Raw genomic sequence first — 20617 nt, 5'->3', positions numbered from 1 at the left:
CATCTGAGTCTGTTCTCTTTTTATTCCATGCCACATTTTAGCACTGTCATGATCCTTGGATCAGTGGTGTTTTGCAGCGTTTAATTATAGCCATTTTATTCAGTAAGCATTTTGGGCTGTCCTGAATACCAATATTTTGGGCTTTGAAACTTCGGTAAGAAATATTTGAAGGTAGTCGAAGCTTCAGGACAGTGCCGCTGCCGCACTACTGTACGCGCACACACCTCTACACATAACACAGTGATATCCATCTGAGAATAACTAATGTTGAATATGAATAATGTGGGATTATTATTTCATGGGCTATTTTGGGATTTCTACGTTATTACATACTCAAATACTGATTTAGAGGTTGATTACCATGGCAACAATCGAAGCTTCAAAGCATTCGGGTCAGCCCTAATAAGCATTGACCATTCTTAGTACACCAAATGTGTGTTTCTTTATATCAGTGGATTCCTAATTTTAACAGGTCTTAAAACACTGATTCTTAAAATCTTGCTATTATTACAAGTAAATGCTACCAGTTGTGTGATATGATGGACGTTTGGATCATTTGCAGCCGTCAGCTTGAAAAAAGTTTTCAAACAGGTTAATATTCAAGTTTCCATAATGTAGTTTAAAGTGGCAATCCTTGAGATTTCAGTCCTGGTTGATGTAGAATTTCTATTTGAGTGAAAACAATCTAATTGTGCTGAGAGTATAGAAATAGATCAGAAAAAATATATTTCTATGTACATGAGCTTCAAGTTTTCAGAATTGTGTGCATAGTTCAATTTTTGGTGTGTTTACAATGGAGAAAAACTGTAATACAGCATTTTTTTTCCAGGAATGTCACCACAGACCCATTTCATAATACTGTAAATATCTAAATATTGCAATACTTTCATCAGTGGGCCAAAGGCCTGTGTTACCTCATTTAGCAATAGATAGTGACTTAACAGGCATTTATTTCAATGAAAATCTTTGAAATTGCCTTAAAGTACAAAGATCATAATAAAATGATGCACATTTTAAAAAAACATGTTAAAAACTACCATTTCAAAGACATAACCCTCCTCTCTGTGTGACTTATCCTCTGGGGAGCACATCTTATTATCAGCTCACTTCTACTCTTTCCTTACCTCACTCTGCAGTAGCTTATAGCTCTGGGAAACCAGCAGAAATGAGATACAGTCTGCATATCAGCACAATGCCTATAGAAATCTCTCTCCTCAGCGTCCTCGGGACATTGCTCCAGCCTCTCCACTGTCAACTATTCAGTCTGGGAACGGTGAAATAGAAACCGTACAGTGTGATTCAGTGTATGCACATTCTTGGAAGCTCAGGCCACAGAAAGCTCGTCTTAGCATTGTAAAAACTGACCGTAACCGTAATCCTCTAAAATGTCATTTCTCAGTTTCACGTTTCCGTGATAATGGAAACCCGTACTGGTAACATCCCAGTGGGTGAAACCTTAAATGTGTTAGCTGTGAGTGCCCGCCGACAGATGTCTGAATACCTGATACCAACAGCAAGTCTTCTGGCTACCCAGAGGGACCAATCATTTTCAGCAACCTGTCGGCACATTAATATTCCTCCTGCTTGGTGAAAACAAGCCATATAGAACAGAGCTGAGTGTAAATCCTAACACATACAAAGTGTAATGTCTTTTTTTTCATGCTGTAACTGTAAAATAACTAAGGCTTAGATGCTAGAAGTGAAACTTGATGCACTTTATGAATTTACATATAGAAAAATATGCGTAATCTTCTTCCTTTGGTATTTTAGTTGTCATAATGTGGGTAATTTGTGATAATTGTGTACAGAAATATACCCAGCGTATACCGAAATGTCACCAGAATAAACTCTTTTTATTAATATAATTACATTACAGTACAATAAAAAAATCTCTGTAGGTATTAAAGTAAGTTGGCTGTTAACATTAAGTGGTCTTATTAATATTTCACAGGTGAGGCATGATTCTGGGCGAGCGAATCAACATTAGAAATTAATGAGTCTCGTTTTAGTTGCATTTACTCCTTCAGATCTGTGACTTTGTGCCCGTCTTTGTAACAAATTGAGGTATGAAACATTAAGTTATATATTTGAAAAAAATTGTTTTGTTTTAAAAAATTAAACATAATGTCAATTTGATTACCTAATATGATTTTGCATATAATCCATATTGATTTAACCATCTAATCTTTTTCTCTAGTATATCTCAAGGTGCATCAGTTATAGTTTGCTTTGTGCACCCTGTAGCCTCCACACTGTGCTGACTTCTGTTTCTGTGCTATCCAACACCCTGAACACATTAACATCCCTTGTCTGCTCAAAGTGCTGCAACGATCTCTGGAAAACAGTCACTGGGATGCTAAAGTTGAGGTGCGGGTAGGTCACTTTGGCAGCCAAGTCCCTCGTGTTGCTGGCCACGATGCCTGCAAAACAGCAAATAATCCTTATACTCTTAAAAACTGCAAATACAGCAGAATACTGCAGAAGGAGCAATCTGGTGTGTATATCTGCCTTCTCTCTGCACATATGCTGCGTTGTTACAGTGAAGTATTCTGTGGTCATCATCTGCCCCCCTCTGATCAAAAAGAGTACATGATTTTGTAGCTTCAGGGTTTCTTACCCAGCAGCTCCCCTGAGTGAGTCCGCACCACAGCGCCCCCGCTGGTCCCTGCTTGTACTGCACAAGTGGTCTGAAGCATGATGGGCTGGTCATTCAAGCTGATGGTTTTGGAGAGGACACCACAGGTCAGGGACGGACCACACCTCCGACCCAAGCCACCATATCCCACCACGACTACAGATTCACCTGCAGGCAGAGAAACCGAGCTGAATATCAATCTTATAAGGGTTTTATTAGGGTGAAGAAACAGATGTTTTACTCTGTTTCCACTGAACAAGACTGAAATCAAACCTGGATTGTAACTCTGAGCCATTCGAGGGACCACGGCCTCTGTGGCGGAGTCTCTCAGCTGCACCAACGCCAAATCATAGGGCGAAGAGGCTTTAGTGGAAAACAGCACATCACCCACAACATCACGGACGCTGTGAAAGAGAAATCGACAAAAAAAAAAAAAAACAGCACACATTACATATTCTGTATTGTTTGTGCCAAATCAGTACACACTGTGATCAGAAACATTACAAATTGTTAAAAGACACTGAACTCACACAGATGTTTTGCAGTTGGAAGTAGTTACTGGTTTGGTAATTAACTAGGGATGTACCAATACCAATACTGGATCGGTATTTTGGGTCGATACTGACTCAAATAGCTGCATCAGATATCGGTGACAATAAGGGCTGAACTATTCAATTCTATGTTTATATACTATATACATTATAAACTGGAATTTTAATTCCTTTTTAAGTTTTGACCAATTTCTTGCTGCATTAAAAATGTATATCTATGTATTTATTTGTTACATTTTGTTTTTACAAAGTTAGGAGAGCAATGTTTAAGTCAAGCCTGATGTTGCCTTACACATAAAAGAATGATCCCAGTCACTTCTACACAGTGACACATACAGCTTATTAATTAAACACTAGTATCGGATCTGATACGCAAAGCCCAGGTATTAATATCGGGACTGAAAAAGTCGGATCGGTGCATCCCTGATGATTAACACATGCAAAGTCCATGCGTAATGGTAAAGGTGTAAAAAGCATATATTCTACAGATCACATAATAACAAATATATAACCACATATTTTGGTTAGAGACATGGATGAATTTCTCTGTGACACTTTCTGATGTGGTGATGTTAATAAAATAAAATAAATCTGATGTGACCGGGCCCGTTAGTCTTAACAGAAGAAATTGAGGGAGATGTCAATCAAACACGGTAGAACTACACATACACACAGTCCTGAGAAGAGGTCCAATCAGGTAATAGAAGTGACAACACCTGTGTGGGTGAATCAAGGCTGTGAAGGGCCTTTAAAGCCTCTGAACACCCACAGAGGTGTTTTCAATTAATCTGGTTGATTAGAGCTCTTCTCAGGACTGCTTCGGTGTGTATAGACTATTATTTTATTGACATTTTCCTCCTCTTGTTAACTTTGTTGCACCTTTATCATTCTTATTGATAGATGAAGATACGTGACCTCATAAATTCCCATCAAATCTCTGGCCCACCTTCAACCGCAATGTTCAATGTTCCTTGAGGCTGAGGGTTGTGCACTAGCGTCATGGTGTTCTTCTTATTCTTATTTTTATCTTTTATTTATTCTGTTTTTAGATAGTTCTTATGCAATATGAATATGTGCAATATATGTTGTTTGAGGTTTAGATTGTTTGTGTTTCTCTGTTTACGTGTGGATTGTTGTTTGTTTCTATTTATTGATGCTGCTATGGAGGCAGCTGATGGTGTGCAGCACTAAGTCAAAACAAATTTCCCCAAGGGGACAATAAAGTGTATCGTATCGTATCGTATCGTATCGTATCGTATCGTATCGTATCGTATCGTATCGTATCGTATCGTATCGTATCGTATCGTATCGTATCGTATCGTATCATAAGCAGAGGTCTAATCAGCCAGAATAACTGAAAACACCCGTGTGGGTGCTCAGAGGCTTTTAATGAAAGTTACCAGTTCCACTGTTTTTACTATCAACTCTTGCTCACACCAGTCAAATAAACTTTCCTCAGTGATCTTTAGGTTGGTAGTGCCCGGTGGTGTAGCACAAAATTACAGCTAAACAGCAAATGTAAATGAAACCTGTTACTTGTGATTAAATGTTTTATTGAGAACATTTCTTTTGTATGTATTTCATTGTTTTTATTTGATTGTTTTTCCACTGTTTGGTTAGTTTTTTCTGCACATTTTGTATACTTCTTGTTGTTGTTTAACTTTTGTTGTATTTTTTAAATGATGTTAGTTTAGATCTTTGTCCCTTTTTTTTGTTATAGTTTTTTTCTCCTGGGGTTGGGGGGGAGGTCCTTTGTATAAGCCTGTGGCTTCTTGACCTCTCCTGACACATTTCTTGTTTGTATTTTTCATTGACTGGATTTTGTGCAGTTTTATATATGTGCAAATAAATAAATAAATAAATAAATAAATAAACTACTGTCTGGATTATTGTGACTTTGAAAAGAAGTGCCATTGTTGAGTTTTGCTGGAGCTTCAAGAACCACAAATGCACTTCAGTGTGTATGTGGTTTGAGTTTAAAAACACAGGTGTGATTAATAACATTAATGATAGCTGTATTCCATCCCCTGGTACATGTGTATGGTGGCATACCAGCATTGAACCTGAGCCATCGTTAATGTTATGAGTTGCACCTGTGCATCAAACCCCTTCCTGTTTCAGAGAAGGATGTGTTTGGGAGCTCCTGACAGCCCACACTTAAAGGGGTTAAGATGTCACCTGTCCCCGTGATGGAACTTCAGGGTGACTGTGGACTTCCCGTTGACAACGTGGCGGCAGGTCACAACCAGCCGAGAGGTGACGACGACCCCCGAGCCCCAGAACTGTCCACTGTCCACAAAGCACACAGTGGGGCGTTTAACAGCGTTTGACTCCTGGGCTGCTGCGGTGGACATGAGGAGGCCTGCCTCTCCCGGATGGAGCCAGACATCTTGGAGTGGATCTTGACCTCTCGTGCATCTGATGATGCTCCTGAAGATCAGGTGGACGGAGCAGACCAGGGTGAGGCCTATCCACTCGTTCGCCTTCCAACCAAACGGAGACACGATCAGTCCGAGGAGACGCACGTCGTCTGCGCCTTTCGCCACAAACAACCCTCCGCCCTCTGTGCCTGGCAAGCACCGGGCGTCTGTGAGGATGACAGCGTTGTCCTCTCCAGTGAGGTTGCTGATGATGCCCCTGCTGAGGGTGCTGATGAAGAGATCCAAGCAGAGGGAGCCGAAGGGTGAGCCACAAGCAACCACCGGGCAGCCTTTCTGGATGGATGAGCTGCTCTGCCAGGGGATGATAGTCCCTGCATTTGTGCTGCTGCTGTCTGCCACCACCACGCTCGCTTTGAGTACAGCGAACCAACTGAGGAACTGGGCATCTCTCATCAGCTCCTCATCCTCGTCACCATGGAAACGCCACTGGTCAGCCTCCGGGAAGACAGCCAGGAGAGCCTGTCTGAACTCCTGGCAGTTCACCAGCATCAACAACTCGGCTGAAACTTCACCTTGAAGGGTTTTGTGTGGCTGTGCAGACTGGGTTGAGTCAGTAGAGAAGACGAGGCTGATTTTGAGTGTTTCGCTGAAGCTGTGCGGTGACAGGAGGCGGTGCTCTGCGGAGGAGAGAGGCTGTCTGCCGGTGGTGTAACGGGAGAACGGGACGCCGGTGCAGATCACGGTCCCGGTCTGAGGATGGACGATGACTCCGCTGCAGCTCACTGCTTTCTTTGCCGAAGAAGCCTCAAACACCTTAACTACACAGCAACACTTCCCCACGTCCTTCACCTGCATGATGTCCGCTGCAGGTGAACTTTAAACCTTATAGTCGAGTTTAGCAACTTGAAGATGGAAAACTGTTGAAAAGCAGCACAGAAAGCAGTGTTGAGACAAGAAAACACACCTCCATACTGACCAGGTAGGTTACGGCTCACTGACACCGAGTTTAAACCAGAGTTATATCTGATACAAGTCTCCACTGTGGTGTTTAATAACGTGGACTCTGTCCTCTAGCTTCCTGGTTGAATCTCATTGGTCTACAAGAAAAACACGACATCTATCGAGTAATGTGATTGGTCAGAAATGTGAATACGAACAGCTCTGAACCAATCAGAAACAGGGAGGCGGGACATATGAGTCTGCATTCTGACACTCTAAATACAATGTTTGTACAATGTTTTAGGAATCATTTGATAAAATGATGATTTGAAAGGGATCCTAAATCACCTTTAATTAACTGCACTGCACTGTAATATATTAATTATTTTTTTAATATATTAATTATTTTTTTAAAATATTTTTATGAGAGCTATAAGTTCTTTTAACATTGTTATGAAGCATATATACTGTATATTTATATTGTGGTGGGTATTGTTCCTATGCAGAGGGTAGTTTAGTTTATTTATTGACTACACTGAGGGCGTTTTACGTTTTAATAATTTATTTATTTATTGTGTTGAGTTGAATGTGCTACTTATTTTGTATTGTAATTACCTTGTGCCTTTTCTACTTTTTTTCTTTTCTTAAAGCTGACTCGGTGTAAACTGCTTAGAATTCCAATGTACTTATAAGTGCAAACGGCAAAAAAAAAATCTTGAATCTTGAATCTTGCAATATGCAAAGCTATACGTTTTAGTAGCAAAAAGTGGAAATGTTTTCTGTTAACAGTTTTTTTTTTTTTGATTTTTAAGAAAGCAGTGAAATGCATAAACCGAAATGGAGCAGTCCAGTATATTTACCAAAAATTACTTATTTCCTGACTCATGTGATGAATGTTAAATATACTAGAAAAAAAGGATACATAAAGGTATATTTGGAAAAAAATCCCCATATTGTCGTTTAAATGTGTAATCATTTCTTAGCAGTACATTTTAACTATTAATATTAATACATTTTAACTATTAGGATTAATATTTCATTTGTAAATTATTTTTATAATTATTTTTATTGCCCAGTAAAATGTCAGATAATGAATTACTTTGTAATTCAGTCCATTTATTCATAGATTAAGTCAAGTCAAGTCAAAACAATTTTATTTGTATGGCCCAAAATCACAAATCAGCCTCAGTGGGCTTTATAATCTGTACAGGATATGACACCCTCTGTCCTTTACAGTACCTCCCCAACAAAAAAAAACTTTAACAGGGAAAAAGTGAAAAATGGAGGAAACCTCAGGAAGGGCAGGAGGAATCCCCCTTCCAGGATGGACATACGTGCAATAGATGTCGTGTGTACAGGGTAACAACATAATGAAAATACAACATAGACAATCCATATGACAAAAAATAATACATGTAAGGGGAACATATGTGAGAAGGTGGATCCAGGAAAATGTCAAGCAGCTTCCTAGCGTCACCAAACAGAGAGAACCAGAGCAACAAGACCTCCTCTCCATGCCAAACAGATAGAGCCAGAGCAACACGACCTCCTCTCCAGGCCAGATAGATAGAGCCAGAGCAACACAACCTCCTCTCCACGCCAAACAGGTAGAGCCAGAGCAACACGACCTCCTCTCCACGCCAAACGGATAGATCCAGAGCAACACAACATCCTCTCCACGCCAGATAGAGCCAGAGCAACACGACCTCCTCTCCACGCCAGATAGAGCCAGAGCAACACAACCTCCTCTCCACGCCAAACGGATAGATCCAAAGCAACACAACCTCCTCCCCACGCCAGATAGATAGAGCCTGAGCAACACAACCTCCTCTCCACGCCAGATAGATAGAGCCAGAGCAACACGACCTCCTCTCCACGCCAGATAGATAGATCCAAAGCAACACAACCTCCTCTCCACGCCAGATAGATAGAGCCAGAGCAACACAACCTCCTCTCCATACCAGATAGAGCCAGAGCAACACGACCTCCTCTCCATGCCAAACGGATAGATCCAAAGCAACACAACCTCCTCTCCACGTCAGATAGATAGAGCCAGAGCAACACAACCTCCTCTACACGCCAGATAGATAGAGCCAGAGCAACACGACCTCCTCTCCACGCCAGATAGATGGATCCAAAGCAACACGACCTCCTCTCCACGCCAGATAGATAGAGCCAGAGCAGCACGACCTCCTCTCCATGCCAGATAGAGCCAGAGCAACACGACCTCCTCTCCACGCCAAACGGATAGATCCAAAGCAACACAACCTCCTCTCCACGCCAGATAGATAGAGCCAGAGCAACACAACCTCCTCTCCACACCAAACGGATAGATCCAGAGCATAACAACCTCCTCTCCACGCCAGGTAGATAGAGCCAGAACAACACAACCTCCTATCCACACCAGAATTAATTAATTAAATTAATAAATCAATTTGTAAACAAATGTATTAATGGCTATTATTATTGTTCAATTAGTTATTAAATGCTTTATTACTATTTACGTAGTCCTCCATATTTAACTTATATTATATTTGTAATAACATTATCCTAAAAACTGTTTGACCTTATACATTGATAATAATTATACGCTGTAGTAATAATAGTATTGTTTAATAATGTTTGCAATTGGTTGTATCAAACATTTTCGTATTAAATAATTTAATTTAATTTAAAAAATAGTCAGACAAGAAAGATTTAAAGGATTGTCAAAAATATTTATTATGCTCAAACTTCACACGTTTTAATAACAATATGACCTACCTTTTGTAACAGATACATTACTTCAGAGCTTGATGTAACATAAGGCAAGCCAAATTTTTATTTCAAAATATAAATAAGAGCTTATATACAAAATAATGTGTAGTATTGCACTAAGAGGTAATTTCATGCATATCTTTTGCATGCCTTATTTTTAAGCACCACCAAAGTACTCTCATAATATCACTGCCCGTTGTGAGCAGCCACTAATCACAAAGTACTCAAGTTGTTTCACAGCAGTTAACCATCATGAAAACAGGTAATTTGGCATCCAAGTATGAGTTTGTTACACCACCTGGCTGTGCTGATGCAGTTATTTGACACAGCAAAATGTCAGTTAATGCACTTGTGGTCACATTCATACAATTGGCCTGTAGTGGTAAACCCTTCAATGATTAAAGAAAAACATACAATCAGTGGATTTGTCAGTATCCTTGGTGATAGCAGGCTACTGTATTTTCTTATTAACAAATATGGCACCAAACCTCTGCAGCACTTTCCAGGAAAACTATTCTGTTCTTTGACAATATATTTTATGGTACTTCAAAATTCCCATTAGTTTGAAAGAAGTAGGGTAATATAAAGATATAATGATTATAATATTCATCCTCAATCAAGGAAGAGCAACCCCGAGCACAAAATGTTAACCAAATTGACCTTCACTGTAAGTCTACACCAGCAGCTAAAAATAAACCCGGGTCAGAAAACTGGTTCACAGCGATGACATGTTCTATATGGCGGACAGAGTTCTCTACAGGCTTTAAGTAAAGGTGGAAACCATGAAGATTATTCTCCACACTCAATCTGTACAATACAGACTGATGATTCATAACTTAGTCTTTGACTCGCTGTGGTAGGATTGATATAACATACTGATGAAGAATACAGAACACAAAACACTACTTGTAACACATTTCCTACTCGCACAGTCAAAGTCCTAAATATTTAATAAAATGTCTCTTTGCGGCAGGTAGTTTTGTGTGGAACAATAAGGTAAACAAGGTTATTAAAAGAACGTGAATCAGTCAATATACTGGGAGAGCCAGCGGAAACCATCTCCATATCCTTGCCTCTTCAGCACGCTACACATGAAAACTTCCATTGGCCTCAAATTCAGCTCCTTCAGCGACACTTTGCCCTGAAAAGAAACAAAAACACACACAGATTTTAAAGGTACAGTGTGTAGGATTTGGTGACATCTTTTGGTGTGGTTGCAGATTGCAACCAACTGAATACCCCCCCTGCTCACTCCTCCCTTTCCAAGACTGCGGTAACGTGAGCCGTTAGGTGCAAAACCGCGTTAACGCTGTTCGGCTCGCTCAGAAGCCATCCTTAACATAATAACACTACTTTGGGAGCAACGGAAGTCAGACGGCGGCTGGCGGTAACACAGTTTTGCACTCTGCGGCTCACGTTACCGCAGTTTCTCAAGCATGTTGGACAACTACTTTGGCCTTCAGGTAACGTAAAAACGTGAAAGTCTCTCTCTAGAGCCAGTGTTTGGTTTGTCCATTCCGGGCTACTGTAGAAACATGGTGGAGCAACATGGTGGACTCCATGAAGAGGACCCGCTCCCTATGCAGATATGAAGGACTCATTCTAAACTAACGAAAACACAACAATTCTTAGTTTCAGGAGATTATACACTAGGGCTGTCTCGACAGTCCCAAACAGCGATATCTGTCTGAGAATAACTAATAATAATTCATGTTGAATATGAATAATGAATAATGTTGTGGGATTATTCCTTATTTCATGGGCTATTTTGGGATTTATACTTTATTATTATTACATACTTGTATATAAAAAATGAAAACATTTTCAAAAACGAAGCATTCGAATAGTGATTTGGAGGTTGAATACCATGGCAACAGTCGAAGCTTTGAAGCATTTGGCTCATCCCTATTATACACTAATGAAAACATAGTTATGAATATTATATACCATTTCTGCTAATAGATCCCCCGAAATGTTACACACTGTTACTCTAAATCACAACCTAAACATTTCAATATCTTTTACCATGGACATTGAAAGTGTACGATCAATATCTTAAACCTGTAACTTTCTGCATGTTGTACGACAGAGAGGGTGGCGTGTGGTGTGATATTTGTAGAGCTGTGATCTGACTCAATGACACAAATCATTCCAAATGGCTCACTATCTATTGCCCCCTCGCTGCCACCTTATTTAACGAGAGCAGTGGCGATCTAGGCACAGTCACCCCTAACCTTAGCATGTCAAATTTGTATTACAGTTTTCAACTATCTCAGAGCAGCAGTGCAATAAAACTTTTGTTCTGCGCTGAAAGGAAGGTAGGTCTGGCCTTGTGAGATTTGTGAAGCTCACTGTTGATGTTATTCAGTGAAAATGTCCTTGAACGACCAGACGGCATGGATTTACTATTTATTGAAGTCATAAAGCAGAGTAAGGAGCAACTACAGCAAATATGTCGTTATAGTGTTTCTACTACTTTCCACCATACAGGTTCCATTCGCATCATTTAATCCCACGTGTGTTCATTACCTTTCCTGTTGTCTGTCCATGAAGACCAAAGACTCCTCTGAGCCCATCCTCACTGATGGCCTCCGGACGGTCGATCTTATTCCCTAGGATCAGAACCGGGACGTTCGAGATGGTTTCATCCGTCAACAGAGCCTGCAGACAGAAAGTGTCAAATATACACCAAAGAGATGCTGTGTGTCGATATGCAGGTGAGATCAATATAATTAACTTACATCCAGTTCAACTTTAGCCTCTGCTAGTCGCTCATGATCCGCACAATCCACCATGTAGACGATACCGTTTATGGCTGGGAGGTAGTTCTTCCAAATCCTTCGTGCTGTGAGAGCAACACAGTTTCAGCATTCATGTAACACACAGCTGCCAGCGCATCAAAACAGCATTTTCTCTTACTCCCACCTTGTGTGTGACCTCCAAGGTCAAACGTCGTAAAGGTCATCCCAGCTATGGTCAGCTCCTCAGATGCTGAGGACAGAGGGGAGGGGAAGCACTGACTTTAGATAAAGCGATGAGGCAAGAAATACGTGAGTGACGGCAGAACAGACAACATGTCAAATCGCTGGATGTACTTGGATGTAGCGTTGGCACGTGCTGTCCTAGCCTGTCGTCTCTGAGCATGTGCAGGAGCGTTGTTTTTCCGGCATTGTCTAGTCCGAGGAACACTAGCTTGCCGCTCTTCTTGTACAGCCCTGAGGATAAAAGGAAAACAATTAATATGTATTTAATATAACCTCACTATAAATGTGTTTTTTGTTTTTATCTCTGCATTGAAGAGGACAGGGAGGCCCCACAGTCATAAACACCAAGGTATTTTTTCTTTCTTTTTTGTCTTATTCAGGAGTGCCATTGAAGTTCTAATAAATCTGTGTTATTACACATTTATGGTATCTTGTTTTTAGAAACATAGGCTAGATCAGTAGTTCCCAAACGTTTTCCTTGAGGGACCCCTTGGTATCATTGAGTAAACTGAAGACCCCCGACTAAGTGACGTATTTTATGGATATTTTATATTATATTCAATACATAACAATAACAGTACAAAACAACTGATAAACTACAATTAAATCAAATAGTGAACAAAATATCTGCAGGAAGTTAGTGTAAAAATTAGTGATTCGGATGAATTTTGAGCAGATCCTGTAAATATTGCATCAGAGATGAGTTCTCCTGGAACTTCTAATACAATTCTCTGGTTGTATTATTTTTTTTAAACAACATACATACTTTATAGGCTTCTTTTTTTAACAAATTCAGTGTTTTCTTCTCCCTGACACTAAGCCATTGTTCTATTAGCTCTTAGGTCAACTGTATATATATATATTTTTTTTAAAAGCTGTCTTACACCTCTTAAAATCTTAAAAGCCTTGCGACCCCCCAGTGAAGCTTTGGTGACCCCTAGTGGGGTCAGGACCCCCAGGTTGGGAATCTAGGGGCTAGATAATACCAAAAAGAAATCTGTATATGATATGAATATGGTATTAATATGAAAATCTGCACAGTTGTGAGTATTTGGGCTGAAATTAGTGAATGTACAATGTCAACAGAAATAGACTTCTAATGATTCAGAAAATAACATAACTTTACCAAGTGTACATTTGGAGTCCCCTAAATAGCTTTTCTCAGAGATCTACCTTGACCTATTCATTAAAATAACCTGCATAATTGTCATATTTTGTGCTATTTGTGCTAGGAATTTTGTCTGTAACCCCATAGTTTCCCTGACCTCTACTGACAAATGGACAGACAGTTATGCAGACTGACAAAAAATGAAAGGCCTACCGCTCTATTTCCGTCAAGCATATAATGTTTCTGACACTTTCACAAGAAACTTTGGGAAGTTTCCTTTCTGGCAAGACATTTTATTCATCCATAAAGTCATTTGGGATTGTGTGCTACGGCCACTTTAATTTGGGTCTGTCATTTCAGGTATTTTTTGCTCCGAAATAGGCGTGGAGTGGAGGAGGGTGATGTCAAATAGCACAATGTGGTTTGGGCTGTTTGAGAAAAGATGAACAATACTCTACCTAATAGCTGCAAGACACTGCTGAAGCTCCTGTAGATCCAGTCAAATATAAAAGACATTTCTCTGGACTGCCTGTAATACAGATGAAACAACTGAAATTACTTATCATGGCGCATTAAAGAAGAACACAGCGGTGATTAGCACAAGTTGCTGTCAAGCCTTAACCAAGCCAACCTCTCCCATCATGAGTCAAGCATACATGAGTAAATTAAACAAATAAAAACACAGCACATAAAGACAGAATAATGTTGCAAAAGGACAGGATCTAACACTGAAGCTCATTGTTAATCATTATTCCTGACCCCTGGATTACTCTGCTGGTATGTGTATAAGCTCTGTGTAATCACACACAAGCTTTAAAGCATGAAAGAGAAAGGAGGGCAAACTAAGCAACAAACAGGCTTTAGATGATTTTTTAGATGCTAGTTTGTTCTGAGAGGTCTCTCACTAAGTCACACTGATCTTCCTCTGACTATTTTTATGACAAGTAGTGGCAAGGACACTTGATCTTGGCAGTCACCCCCTGCTTCCCTCTCACACTCACATACACACACCTGTCACTCCATGTGAGACTTGATGTGCTTGTTGCAGTGTATGTTGAGGCCTTCAGTGACTAAGGCTTTGTTGATTACTTTAATGTTTCAGATGGGTCATTTGTAAACACCAAACTCCATTTATAAAGTATTGCATTTAGTCCCTAAATCTGTGGATTAAATATTATAACATAACAAGGCACCGTGTACTGAGTCAGCCCTCAAAAACAGGTTATTATGCAAATCTCCAACCAGTGTCCCATAAAAAATATACATGATTTACACCATAACACACGACAGGCCACTAAACTCATGACTGAGCTCCTCAGACATGTTTGTTCCAGTGATTTCACGATTGCTGCCACAGTTCGGCTTTATCACGTGTAGCATGGTAGTAACGACATCAGCTGTCAGACAGGTAAACAGTGATACATATAGTAAACAACAGGAGCTGCGCACAGAGGACTATAGCTAAACTAAAACCTTTATATCGTAAGGAAAGTGGTTCAACGAGCAGAAAACTACACTTACAATGAAAGGTGCTAACTGGAACAATGTAAACTTAATATATGATTTGTTGTATTACCTTGATCTGCTGGATTAATAACCTGATCTGTTGGTCTTTGGTCTCTGTCCCGTCCACTGGCATGTAGCCTGCGAGTTTGACAGCTGGCCGGAAATACGTCACTGTATAGTTTATAAAGAGGGCGGGGCCAACACATGCCAGTCATGTTTCTCTCTTAAAAATGAACCATAGACTCTCACTCACTGTCTTTTACAGTTAAGACTTTTACTGCTGCATTTTTGGAATATTTAATATGTATTTTTTTATACAATAGTGACACATGAAAATTCACAATTTTTTTTTTTTATTGTGTTATAAAGTGATTTTTACAGAACAAGTGAAGACATGTGCAGGGACATATATAAAAAGACCAAAATATATTGTACAGAGAAAGAATAATAAAGTACAAAAACAAAACAAAAACAACACAAGGGGATAAAAGCAGGTTGAAGAATGATTCAAGATTCAACATGTTTATTGTCACACCGGTTATACATGTACAAACGTGTGAAATACTTTTTGCTGGGAAGCTCCATTAAAATAATCAGTTATATTACATTTACATTACAATGTGAGTTATTAGATAGACACATTAGATTGTGTGTGAGTGTGTGTGTGTGTGTGGCATTGAATGAGGCTAGATGGTCATATATGACATATATCTACTCTTAAACACATATACTGTACACATATCAAGCACAATTTAAAGTTCTGTTAAAGATGTCATATATTTTTAATTTAAAGACTGAAAGATTCATTTTATTGTAAATGTCACAATACTGTTGAGAAGATTTAATTCACAGATTTTCTTAAACAATGTGTGTTTAAGAAAATCCGGAATTTATTTTGCCATTATACATAATTATTTTTCTTCTTAGGTCCATAGAAATTGTTAAAGAAAGCACAATGCGGTGCAAAAACCTGATAGTATACATTAATCACAAACATTAAGCTGAAAGGAATAACCTAAAATACTTGTGAAAACAGTGAAGTATACATGTAAACATATTACATTGCAAAAAGAAAAGTAATGGAGGGTACTGAACACTGGGTAGCAGCAGTATGACAATGAGAATTGAAAAGATTCAACTTTATTTCCTCACAACTCTCATACTAACAACGCTGCTCATTAAACTTGACACAGAAGTCCTCATCTTCTAATTTAGAATAAATTGTGTTGTGCAAAAAAACAAAATCACACTTTGATGATAATTTAACCAGAGAAGCTTTATTAAAGCAGTTCAGAGTCTCATACATGATGACACGAGTATCTACAGACATTGTTTAAGACAGTACATCATCAGAGAGAACTTTTAAATACGTGAAAATTCATTGGTCAAGATATGAGTACTTTTTTTTAATTTTGACTTTCTCTACAGTATTTAATCATTATTTCTTCATCTACAGGGAATAAGCCAGCCCAGACCCGACCATCCACGTCCCATCCCGTCATCCCATTGGTTCCTATTGGTAAGACCATCTTCAAGTATTCCTATGAGAGATGAGCCTTTCAATCTGCTCCAATCCAACCGGCTCCCGGTTTACTTCCTCTCATAGTAGAACCATTTATCTACTGCAAATGAAAACATGAATGTCAATCTCACGTCAGATCAATCAAGTTCAGCAGAAATCCAATAATCATTATTTACAGGAATATTTATTTAAAAAGCTACCTGAAGAGGGGATAGGTTCTTCTTTTCCACAGGGACATGTCTAAAAATAGAGTGAAACATCAATTATGAAATAATAATCAAAGAGGGATGAGGTCTGGTGTAGACGGATGTCGTTATGTTGCAAAAACACAAATCTTACTTACTTCACCAACAAAAGCTTTAGCCTCGTCCGCTGAACAGCAGTGCGGGCTGTCACTTCCCGAGACACACGTGTTTTTGCTGTATTGCATGACAAGACATTCGTAGATTAGAAGCCATAAATGAATGCTGATTTTCAGATCACATTTGTCCTAAAAGAAGCTGTATTTTTTTTTTGCTGTGGTCAAATCAGTAAGAACAGTGTTTACCAGCTCAGTTCACCAGCATCGGTCTTTTGGGAAATGAGGGCTTTCCAGAACTTGTGAGTGCTCTTGATTACTTCAATGGCAAAGTCCTGAAACACAAAAAAACAGTAAGTGCTTAGCTGAAAGTATTTTTTGTTACAGTTAACATTCATAGAAGAAAAATCTGTACTTATTTAAATTTAAAATTCTAGTTCAAGTAAAGTTTGCACAAGTTTGACAACTGTGTTTCCTTAAAAGCGTAGTTTCTCACAGCTGAGAAAGCTAACTGTTTGAAAGGGAGCAAGCAACTCAGACAAAGCAGAAAAGTGCTTGAGATTAATCTAAAACCATCTGTCACAGTAAAAATGATGGCTAAATAAGGTGTGTTAGGTGTGGAGACCTTGTCTTTGAACTCGTCGTTGAAAGCAAACTGGTTCTCTGGTTTCCCGTCTGGCACTTTGTACCTCCTGAACCAGTCGACCGTGGACTCCAGGTAACCGGGTTTCAGTCGCTCGACGTCACCGATGTCTGATCAGAGATGAGGACAAAACAAAATAAAGTTCAGTATGACTGACGCAGGACTGCTCAGAAACTCAGACAAGAGGAAAAAAAAGCGGTTCTTACTGTTGAAGTCCTTGGCTTCAGGGTCCTCCACATTGATTGCAATCACTTTCCAATCAGTCTCGCCCTCATCGATCATTGCCAGGATCCCGAGCACCTTCACTTTGATTACCTCCCCACGGGAACACACCTAGAGAGGACGTTTGCAGTAAATTTTCTGTCGTCATCAGCAGTATTATCCTTTTTCAATGAAATGACCTAATGAAAGATGACAAACATTTACGTAATTAAATGTTAAATGTTAAATCATCAGTTTGTGTTGTTGTACCTTAGTGCCGATCTCGCAGACGTCAATGGGGTCGTTGTCACCGCAGCAGCCGGTGTCTCCATCTTTGTGTGCGGGATCTTCCCATGTCTGAAATAACACAGAACAAAGCATGCCAGCTGAATTAAGTAAAACAACTGAACATTTTAAACGCTGCAGGACTGATCTTACACCATCACAGTTTTTTTCGGAAGGACACATTTGTATAAAAAAAAAAAAAAACACTAACCTGAGGAATGGCTCCGTAGTTCCATATGTAGCCCTTATGTGGGAAAACATTGGCAACAAATCGCAATTTGCCCTTCTTCACATCTTGCTTTACTGGGTTCATGGGGTCTTTTGTAGCGATCTGAAAATAAATTGTTTTGCTGTTACTTTTAAAGAAATGATTAGCTCTAGAAAAGACAAATTTCATTCATGTTAAAGGTCATTAGTGATGTCTTACTGCAACAGAGAAACTTCACATTTGAACTCGTAGCACTAGAACATGTTTACATGCTTTAATGTTCAAAAAACGCTTTACTTTTCTCGTAGCGGCTGTGCTGCAGCACCTCTTTTCACCCTCTGTCTGAAACGCTCTGTTTGACCTCCTGCCCCTCCCTCCCGAAAGGCCCTGTCTGCTCTGATTGGTCAGCTGCCTTACTCTGTTGTGATTGGTCAACCGAAGCAAACTCTTTGGACTCCGCTCCAGCTCCGCTCTTGCTAGTTTTGTTTGAGGGTGTGCCAAACTAGCCGCTAGGCGGGTATTATGCAAATGTATTACTTGATGACATCACTATGTTACAGAAGAAAAGGCAGGACTTCAAGCAAGACGTTTCAGGCAGTTCAGGAGCAGTGTTTCTGTGGGGCAGACTATCTCCCTTTGGCGTGGACTTTGGGCTTTGTAACTCTGCAGACATTTTATATGCACAAAAAAACTATATAACACACTAAAAGAAAGAGAAAAAGCACAAACGTATAATAGGTCCCCTTTAAATAATGACAAGGCTAGAAATGGTAAATCTTGATGTTCAATGTTGTTTAACATTCAAATGAAGGATTACATGTTATTTTACGGTTTGAGACATTATATAAGCCATGGGTTAATGAAAACATTTAAAACCTATTGGATTAACAGATAAAATGTTTAATACATTGTGGTCAAACTAAAGCCAAAGCTGCTAAAATCTGATCCAAAAGTTGATGGTGGAAGATTATTTGACACTCGTACCTCCATCTTTGCATTTGTCCACCTTGGTACTTCAACAACCACGTGGAAGATGTTCTGTAAGAGACAAGAATCTGTCATAAGCATCTTTAAATTATTATGAAAACGACACAATTTGAAAACACATCAATTCTTATATAAATGTGCTACATTCTGGTTTTTACTTTCATTGCTTTGGTCATAACTTTTCCATTAATAAATCGGATTAATTGTTTCAGAGAGATGAAATAATGAATAATCTACTGCAATCACAAGAGATATTGACACAGCACTGAGAGAATAAAGAGTAAAGGTCATTGCCTTTGCAAATGGACTACGACCTTGCTATTTATTTAAACCAGGTCAGTGTCTGTAATACTCTGGTCAACTACATCTTCATGGCAGCACTGCTTGTGGCAATTAACCAGTGGGTAGATTTAAAGCGTAATATACATGTGTATATTTAATGGGGTAAAGGGTGACATGCTACCTTACCTGACTTTCATCAGCATACATTGGTATGTCATGGAATGGTGAGACGTACTTTCCCTCAGCATTTCCTGTAAAACAATCAGATTAAACCCTGTATGAACATGGTAGAGGGATACATACAAGCTGCTCTTATCTGTCTCATATCAACTAATGAACGTTCTGCGCTAGGAAAATCACGTCATCATCATGTCTAGGGGATTAGCTAAGAGAGTACAGAGGTTTTCATTACTGCTTACTTTCACTTCTGGCTGAAGGTGTGTCAATGAGCTGCTTGATGAAAAAACACAGATTACAGTTGATGCATTGTTTGCCCATATAGCATGGCCTATCCAAGACAATGCACCTGACATAACCAGCAGTGTCAGTTTACAGTCTTATCATTCATGATGATGAAGACTAGTGACTTATTCTGACAGACCTGAGACTGGGTTTGTCTTTAATCCTCTGAAAAGTGTGTGCAAGCATTTGTAATAAATATGACAACAAATTATGAGGAAACTACAATAAATTATAAAGGATAATCAATAATCTGTCTGTGCAACTACAGTGAGCATTTAAGGGTTTACTAAGGCATTATTACTATCAGGGAGGGCGTTGTCTCACCAACTCCAACTCTTTATGATGGTATGCTAGATGACGTGTTTAAGTACCTGGCGAGATTTCCCGAATTAACAAACTTCCACCTACAAAGTTCAACGTGACGTCATGTCAGAAACCAAATCACCGGGACCACCCCGGAGGTCGAAAACCGGCACAACTGGTTGGCTCAACTTCAGCTACGTGGCTCAAACCGAGCAGTTACCACTACTTGAACGAGTGGAGATTTGTGTAAGAAGATACTATTATCACTATCGCAACTAAAAAAGCAGCAGTAAGTGAATAAGTGACACGTGGGAGGTCGCAGCTAGACCTGAAAGTAGCAAACAGTGACAAAGCTGTATCATCTCTACTCGGTTTGTACTCACTGAAGAACAGGCGGTAGCTCAGGGAGTTGGGCTGTCCCCTCTCCTCCACTGTGAAGCTCATGTCTAGGTTCAGGTTGGTGTTGCTGTCTGGTCTGCAGGCTGTGTGATAGGTGAAGGATGGCGGCAAAAGGAAGCGTCTTCACTCGGTAGTCGGTGTAGAAAGAGAGAGAGCACCGCGCAGG

The 20617-nt window shown here is 39.6% G+C and overlaps 3 protein-coding genes across 3 annotated transcripts; all 3 read right to left on the bottom strand.

Moving 5' to 3' along the window:
• Positions 1–1834: 1834 nt before the first annotated feature.
• Positions 1835–7098, bottom strand: tysnd1 (trypsin like peroxisomal matrix peptidase 1). Its single transcript, XM_037781962.1, has 4 exons — positions 5365–7098; positions 2909–3039; positions 2618–2803; positions 1835–2420 (listed from the first exon to the last, which is right to left on the bottom strand). Exons 1-4 carry the CDS (start codon positions 6420–6422, stop codon positions 2218–2220), a joined length of 1578 nt encoding a protein of 525 aa, XP_037637890.1. The 5' UTR covers positions 6423–7098; the 3' UTR covers positions 1835–2217.
• Positions 7099–9202: 2104 nt separating this feature from the next.
• On the bottom strand, positions 9203–15068 carry sar1ab (secretion associated, Ras related GTPase 1Ab). Its single transcript, XM_037781965.1, has 7 exons — positions 14932–15068; positions 13814–13884; positions 12359–12478; positions 12189–12254; positions 12005–12108; positions 11793–11924; positions 9203–10404 (listed from the first exon to the last, which is right to left on the bottom strand). The coding sequence occupies exons 2-7, from the start codon at positions 13869–13871 to the stop codon at positions 10288–10290; spliced, it is 597 nt and encodes a 198-aa protein (XP_037637893.1). The 5' UTR covers positions 13872–13884; positions 14932–15068; the 3' UTR covers positions 9203–10287.
• Positions 15069–16111: 1043 nt separating this feature from the next.
• ppa1b (inorganic pyrophosphatase 1b) lies at positions 16112–20617 on the bottom strand. Its single transcript, XM_037783260.1, has 11 exons — positions 20436–20617; positions 19474–19538; positions 19003–19056; positions 18022–18141; positions 17796–17882; positions 17531–17657; positions 17307–17434; positions 16931–17016; positions 16727–16802; positions 16584–16623; positions 16112–16483 (listed from the first exon to the last, which is right to left on the bottom strand). The coding sequence occupies exons 1-11, from the start codon at positions 20494–20496 to the stop codon at positions 16452–16454; spliced, it is 876 nt and encodes a 291-aa protein (XP_037639188.1). The 5' UTR covers positions 20497–20617; the 3' UTR covers positions 16112–16451.

This window comes from Sebastes umbrosus, chromosome 10 (genome assembly GCF_015220745.1).
Source record: "Sebastes umbrosus isolate fSebUmb1 chromosome 10, fSebUmb1.pri, whole genome shotgun sequence".
NCBI classification, from domain to species: Eukaryota; Metazoa; Chordata; class Actinopteri; order Perciformes; family Sebastidae; genus Sebastes; species Sebastes umbrosus.
This window is presented reverse-complemented; position numbering and strand designations above follow the sequence as displayed.

What these genes read in the sequence shown, in the direction of transcription:
- sar1ab (XM_037781965.1), bottom strand. Translation starts at nt 13,871, where the DNA reads ATGTCTTTTATATTTGACTGGATCTACAGGAGCTTCAGCAGTGTCTTG. An exon ending in CAGTGTCTTGCAGCTATTAG is followed by an intron (nt 12,479 to 13,813) that starts GTAGAGTATTGT and finishes TTTTATCCTCAG; the next exon opens with GGCTGTACAAGAAGAGCGGC. An exon ending in CGTGCCAACGCTACATCCAA is followed by an intron (nt 12,255 to 12,358) that starts GTACATCCAGCG and finishes CTCTGTCCTCAG; the next exon opens with CATCTGAGGAGCTGACCATA.
- ppa1b (XM_037783260.1), bottom strand. Translation starts at nt 20,496, where the DNA reads ATGAGCTTCACAGTGGAGGAGAGGGGACAGCCCAACTCCCTGAGCTAC. An exon ending in ACTACGGAGCCATTCCTCAG is followed by an intron (nt 17,883 to 18,021) that starts GTTAGTGTTTTT and finishes GTGTTATTTCAG; the next exon opens with ACATGGGAAGATCCCGCACA. An exon ending in ACGACGAGTTCAAAGACAAG is followed by an intron (nt 17,017 to 17,306) that starts GTCTCCACACCT and finishes TTTGTGTTTCAG; the next exon opens with GACTTTGCCATTGAAGTAAT.
- tysnd1 (XM_037781962.1), bottom strand. Translation starts at nt 6,422, where the DNA reads ATGCAGGTGAAGGACGTGGGGAAGTGTTGCTGTGTAGTTAAGGTGTTT. An exon ending in AAGTTCCATCACGGGGACAG is followed by an intron (nt 3,040 to 5,364) that starts GTGACATCTTAA and finishes TCTCTTTCACAG; the next exon opens with CGTCCGTGATGTTGTGGGTG. An exon ending in TCACTCAGGGGAGCTGCTGG is followed by an intron (nt 2,421 to 2,617) that starts GTAAGAAACCCT and finishes GCTGTTTTGCAG; the next exon opens with GCATCGTGGCCAGCAACACG.